This window comes from Sitophilus oryzae, unplaced genomic scaffold (assembly GCF_002938485.1).
Source record: "Sitophilus oryzae breed Bouriz unplaced genomic scaffold, Soryzae_2.0 scaffold_1620_pilon_pilon, whole genome shotgun sequence".
Taxonomy (NCBI): domain Eukaryota; kingdom Metazoa; phylum Arthropoda; class Insecta; order Coleoptera; family Curculionidae; genus Sitophilus; species Sitophilus oryzae.
In genome coordinates this window covers 1,644,246-1,650,945 of record NW_022146304.1, presented here as the reverse complement: position 1 = coordinate 1,650,945, position 6,700 = coordinate 1,644,246, and the positions used below count along the sequence as shown (strand labels likewise).

Sequence of the window (6,700 nt, the reverse complement as noted above, 5' to 3'; positions counted from 1 at the left end):
GAACTATTATACCCCAGTTAAAATAAACAAAAAAAGGGGGTTAAATAACAATAATTCGCATAGAGCTGAAAATTGGTACAGGTATTAAATACACTATATTATCTGAAAAATCCCCACCCCTCCCACGTCTGCTAAAAAAAAATATTCAAAAATATGTTTTTTTGCTTTTTTTTCTTAAACGGTAAGCGTTATCGCAAAAGTACCTTAAACAAATGTTGTAGACCGTTTTTCAATTTTTGAAATCGCCATATCTCAGGAATGGTGGTTCGTAAAAAAAGTGTAAGAACCATTATTGTAGAAAATTTAATGATCTACAACATTTGTTTAAGGTACTTTTGCGATAGCGCTTACCGTTTAGGAGAAAAAAGCAAAAAAACATATTTTTTACTTTTGGCTTTGAATAATTTTTTTAGCAGATGTGGGAGGGGTGGGGATTTTTCAGATATCATTTATAATAGTGTATTTATGACCTGTACCAATTTTCAGCTCTATGTGAATTATTATTAATTGAAATGTTTATTTTGACTGGGGTATTAGAAAAATAAACCAAATTAAAGTAGCGATTTCATCATTTCCATTTTTAATTTAATCATCATAATATGAGGGTGATAACAAATTAAAACATTTAAATACTGACGATTCATATTGTATGCTTCTGAAAAATAAAAAATGCTGAATTTTTTTGGGAATAACATTTTCACAAAAATTTTATATTATTTTTATATTTTATTTAAAAATTGAATATTTAACAAATATAAATTCTGTTATTCTACGTTCGACATACATAATGAAAAAAACAATCCAACTATTGATATTTTTTGTTTTGTTTTAATATATAAAATATGTATATGGTATATTCAAACTATGTAACATCAATTCTGAGGGTATTTTTAAGCAAGTCGAATAAAAAACTTGTTTCGATAAAATCTATCATAAAACGACATGTTCCAATAATTAATTGCGTTGCGTAAAACTTCCAACACTTGTAGAACAATTAAAACAACGACAAGTCACTCAATTTCCATTTATTTTCGGTCGTTTTCATCGGAGGCATCGCCGAATGATTAATCGAACAACAACATAGATACGCTATTGAAAATCGTGCTTGTAATATGCAACCACGGAGATTGAGCGAAGGTGATGCAAAATCTCTCTAACATAAATCAATTAGTGTTATCTTGGGTAACATTGTAGGATCAAAACTAGATAACTAAGAAGTTAATGGTGTGCCTGATCGATTGGTCAAAGCCCTCTGAATAAGGCTTACGAAGTACATATACATTATCCGCAAAAAATTCTTCGTCAAATGAGATTTTTTTTTATTAAGTTAGTTTTTGCTTGTCTAAAATCTAAAAATAAGTATAGGGGAGAGTGGGCAAATTGACAAGAACTTTTGGTCAAAGTTTGGTTAAAATTGTTTAACAATGTTTTTACTCAATGTTGTTTCTTTAGTATTAGCAAAAAATTCGAACCTATGTATTATTTCGATATTATCTTACGAGACAAGATGACTTCACATACAAAGATCATAAACAAACTCATTTTGACCTCGATAACCACTGAAAACCACCATTCTTAAGAATTCTTGTATTGTATCCGGTCATTTACATTGGATTTTCAAACTTTTCTAGAAAGTCAGGACAAGCTGTATCATCTCCAACATTATCTTGATTTGTATCCATATTTTTAAATTTTATGTAAGTGGTATTTTTATTTTTATCATAATCTTCCTTGTACGCCGTTGTACTGTGGTTATGGACGCTTTTTAGCTCGGTCTAGAATTTACCTTCGCACTATGGTTTCTAGAAGCTACTTTTTTGGCCAAAATTAAACAACTTAAATTTAATGGAAAATATTGACTGTAAATTTGTGTTTTTAATAAAATAATAAAAGGCTAATAATATGAAGTTATTTTTAATCTTCTCATTCAACGTGTGATTAACTTTTACCTATAAAGCATCTTCTGTATCTTGTTCCAAAAAAGAAAGTTGATCAATAATCGAATTAGTAGTGTCCAAAAAACAATCTTCTTTAGAAATATCTTCTTGCTCTTCTTCTTTTTGCATTTCTTCTTCTTCTTTCTCTTCCTCCTCGTATTCCTCTTCTTTTCCATGCTTCTCTTCACATTCTTCTTCATTTAACTTCTTTATAAAAAAGGATGGAGACACAGATATTCTTTTTATAAAGTCAGGCACACGAAGTAGGTTAAGCACATCGGCAGGATAACTAAATTTACAAAGCAGCCTGCACAAGTAAAGCCCAATCCTGCTTATGTTCCTCAGAAACATTTGAGGCCGTTCTTCACTTACAAAAAAGTCCACATACAGTGAGTCTAAAATATGTATTTTGGCCAAAAAATTAGCTTCTAGAAACCATAGTGCTTCGTGGGAATTGCTGCCACCGGTTTACCATTGGTCTAATTTGTGGTATAGAATTATAGTCTATCTCAGTATTTTCTCTGGATTCTTTTTTGATGCTTGTGAATCATCTGAATCTTGGCAATCTAAATTTGGAGAAAGGTGTCTCTTTGTCTCTGGAGTTTGTTCTCTGATATCTCGACGGTATCCAGTTGGTTTAGGAATATGTGTACTGGTTCAAGCTTGAACCAGGGACCAAATTGATTGAAATTTGACATTCATATCAAACTATATTTTATAATTCAATATTTTAAACGACATTTATATATGTAGCAAAGTAATTCAGGATAGAAATAAAATTGTTAAAAATGTCTATACCTTCGTGGCGGATTTATCTTTCCGGAAAAAAGTCCTATGGATATTTACCACTTGCAATATAAGAATATCTACAATACAAAATAAATATTGTTGTAAACACCATTGGGTTAATCCAACGAAGACCAAATTGTCAGCGGTATTTTACTAATAAAACAAACTTGCCTAACGAACAAAAAATATTTAACGTTTTGGGAACTATGTCTCTTCTCGTCGACAACCAAACCGTTGGATTAATGTAGAGGTTTTTTTTGAAAAAATAAAATTATTATATTTGCTGTACACTTTCTAAAAATAACAACAAAGAAAAAAATTATAATATTTGCTGAAATTTTTATTTCAGATCTTAACAGATTTATTGCATTGAAAATTTTCAATAGATAAAATTTATAACGTTTTTGTGAATTTTTCAGATGTCCTTTCTAGATTTTCCCATATTTTATTTCCTCCAAATTTTTCTTTTAAAAAATATTTTCGTAAAGGATTAAATTTAAAGGCAATAAGTTTGCTACTGTTAAGCAAATCCGTATTTTATTTTTAATTTTTATTTACGAAAAATACTAAAAACAATAAATTTTAACCTGAAGGAACCTAATTAAATTGGGATGTATTTCTGCGGTAATAAAATATCTAAGGATTTAATATACAAGACCCAGATGTAACTTTTTTTATAAAATTTATTACCCGGATAATATTTGCAAGAAAACTGTGTTGTTGCTCACAACATCGGTTAATTAGAATTTAAAGTCATGTAGCAAATAAGTAAAGTTAGTAGATTAAAAATTGACTTGTTTTATTTAATTTTTTTAATACCAAACAATGTTATTTTATTCAAGTTACTAGGCCATTATTACAGTTAATGAACACGTATTGTGTGGTATAGTTGCTGGATTTTTGTTAAAATGAAAGATGAGGGAAATACATTTATTTCAAAATATTTATCACATAAACTAAACATTTTCTTTTTCATATATTTTATACATTTCAGACAACTCATCTACTAAGTTTATTCTGGTTCTTCTAAAGTTAGAAGTTTGTTGTAAACTGTGAGTTAAGATTATTCTAAAGTGTAATCATTTATCATTATCGTCTTCCTCATAGCAAATTTGGCACAAATATTCCATCATCATCGTTTCATCATTATCAGCAAATATATTGCTGGTGATTCTTTGTAATGCCAATCCGGTGAACAAATATTTTACATTCGTCATATTGTATTCCCGTCGATTTATTTTTTGTGTAACTTCCATTTAAATCCTTAGATTTTTTTTGACAGTAACTTACTTCTTACTTTTTCGTTTTCCTTTCTGTTCTTGTGTTCTTCCTCGTGTTCATTGTTTAGTCGTTTTTTCTCAAAACTTTCTTCCAAACTTTTCCAGCACATACTTTTTTTTTAACATGACGCAACTTTTGTAATTGTTAGATATCGTTAATCTTTACCGAGTTCTTTCAAAACCTGAAATAAAAAATGCAGGTCCGTATTTAAAAAAAAAATAAGTTGGCTTCTATGTCAGAAAATCTAAAAATACTATCACATAGCCCTAATAAACTGGTATAGAATGTGCATTTATTTTTTTGATTTTCTAAAAAGTAACGACAGGAAAAAATAAAATTGATTTTCAGTAAAATCCGTTTTTATCCAATAAAACTCGGCAATTCTTGAAATTTTTAAAACTGCTTTAATGGCATCTTGGTGAACATCCCAAAGCGCAACTTTGCCCCAATTTACCCATGTTCGTATCTATTATGGCTACCGAGATAACGCTCGTACCCCGAATTTGTAGCACCCTGTATATGCCCAAAACTAATTTATTATTTCATAAAGTTATGATACCTATTCAGTTTTTAAATAATGATTTGATTCTAATGTAAAAAAAAATCTTCTCATCATCGCTGACCGAGAATCGATTAGCTTTTTAAATCTCGTCAAGAATGGAATTTTTACTGTGAAACGAAAGACGACCTGTGTCGTCTTACACTCGAGACGACACAGGTCTTTTTATTTTCGGTCAAAATTACTTTCTATCTGCTTTTCTTGGGATCAACTCAATTTGTCTTGATAATCTAGAATTTTGAAACTTGTTCTTCAGGATTGGTATATTCGGAATTCAAAAAAACAATTAGAATTATTTAACTGCTCCTTATTATTTGGCGTATTGCATGAACCTGAAATAATCCAACCTAAAGAAAATATGACAAAGATTCTTGGAATAAAATTATCTTGTTCTAGATAAAATTTTATTTTTATTGATCTTGACAATAGAGCTTTTTTATATCTGTCAGTGTTGAAGTCTTAATTTACTGTTGTCAATATATTTGCAAAAGGTATTTACACGTAACTAAAAATTAAACAGCTTAACTTAAACATACAAAAAGCAAAAGTTTTAATTCAAAATACATTTAAAAGACACCGACCATAAGTTTATTAAAAAGTAATATTTTAGGTTAAGAAAAATACAATTTCAGAAACTTATAAAGCGTTATAAGTGTCATAACGCCTGCAATAGGAGCATCCAAATAGCTTTGAACAGCAACCAATAAGTGCCTATGAAAACTAGCTTACTAGCTTTGACTTTTAACTAAGTAAACAATCTTTTAATATATATATATATATATATATATATATATATATATATATATATATATATATATATATATATATATATATATATATATATATATATATATATATATATATATATATATATATATATAAAACCGGGTTCATAGCGTCCTACGCCTTCCGGTACCCAGTTGCCAGCCTTTCCTATTCTCCCAATCCCCTGCATGAAGGTTTCTCTCCGACATAGCTTTATGTATTCCTCCGATCCATGTTGCTTTCGGCCTTCCCTTTTTTCTCCTTTCTGATGGTATGGATACCTGCTGATACCTGATGGATGGATGAGTGAGGACCGAATACCGAAGAAAGTTCTGAAATGGATTTCAGAACTTTCTTCGGTATTCGGTCCTCACTCATTCTTTCTACATGCCCATACCATACCAGCTGTCTTTTCTCTATTTCATTTATTATGGCTTGCTGGACATGCATAATTTCTCTTATCTCTATATTCGCTATTCTTTCCATTCTTGATATTCCCGCAGATCTTCGCCAGAAGTCTATCTCGAGTGCTAATAGTCTTTGTTCCATTCTACTAGTGAGATGCCATGTTTCACATCCATATAAAACTATACTTTTAAAGATGGAATTATAAATAGCGTGTTTTTTCTCATATGAGATGTGTTTGGACCATAATACTGAGTTTAGGCACCCGCTGACTTTTTTGCCTTTCAGTATTCTTTCCTCGATCTCGCTCTCTGTTCGCCCGGTATAATCTATCTGAGTTCCAAGGTAGGTATATTTATTGCATGACCCTATCTCTATATTTCCATCCAGATGTAATGTTTCTGCTGCTTGGCCTATACATAAGTACTTAGTCTTCGACATATTTACCGACAACCCCCACTTTTCATACTCGCTTAAAAGTCTTGTTGTCATAAATTGTAGGTCTTCCTTATCTTGAGCCACTACTACTTCATCATCTGCAAAATGAAGGTTGTATAGAGTTGTTTCGTCGTTAAGTGGTATTCCCATTCCTCTGCACGATCTTCTCCATTTTTCTAGGGTTTCATTCAGATAGATCTTAAATAACATCGGGGATAGGCAGCAACCTTGTCGTAGGCCCTTAGTTACAGGAAAACCTACAGATAGCGCCTTACCAAGTTTTATTCTTGATGTTGCCTCATTATATAGTTGTTTAACTGCTTCTATCGCTATGTTATTTATAGAGGATTTTTCGAGGACTTTCCAGTGCTTTTGGATCGGAACGGTGTCATACGCTTTTGTGAGGTCAACAAAGAGCAGATGTACATCTCTATTGGTTGCCACTTTTTTTTTTCATTTATATGGACCAGAGTGACTATATGGTCCATACACGATCGTCCCGTACGGAACCCTGCCTGTTCTTCTA

The 6,700-nt window shown here is 30.9% G+C and overlaps 1 protein-coding gene across 1 annotated transcript; it reads right to left on the bottom strand.

Moving 5' to 3' along the window:
* Nucleotides 1–5,544: 5,544 nt before the first annotated feature.
* LOC115880180 lies at nucleotides 5,545–6,324 on the bottom strand. Its single transcript, XM_030897317.1, has one exon. It carries the CDS (start codon nucleotides 6,322–6,324, stop codon nucleotides 5,545–5,547), a length of 780 nt encoding a protein of 259 aa, XP_030753177.1.
* Between the last annotated feature and the right edge of the window lie 376 nt (nucleotides 6,325–6,700).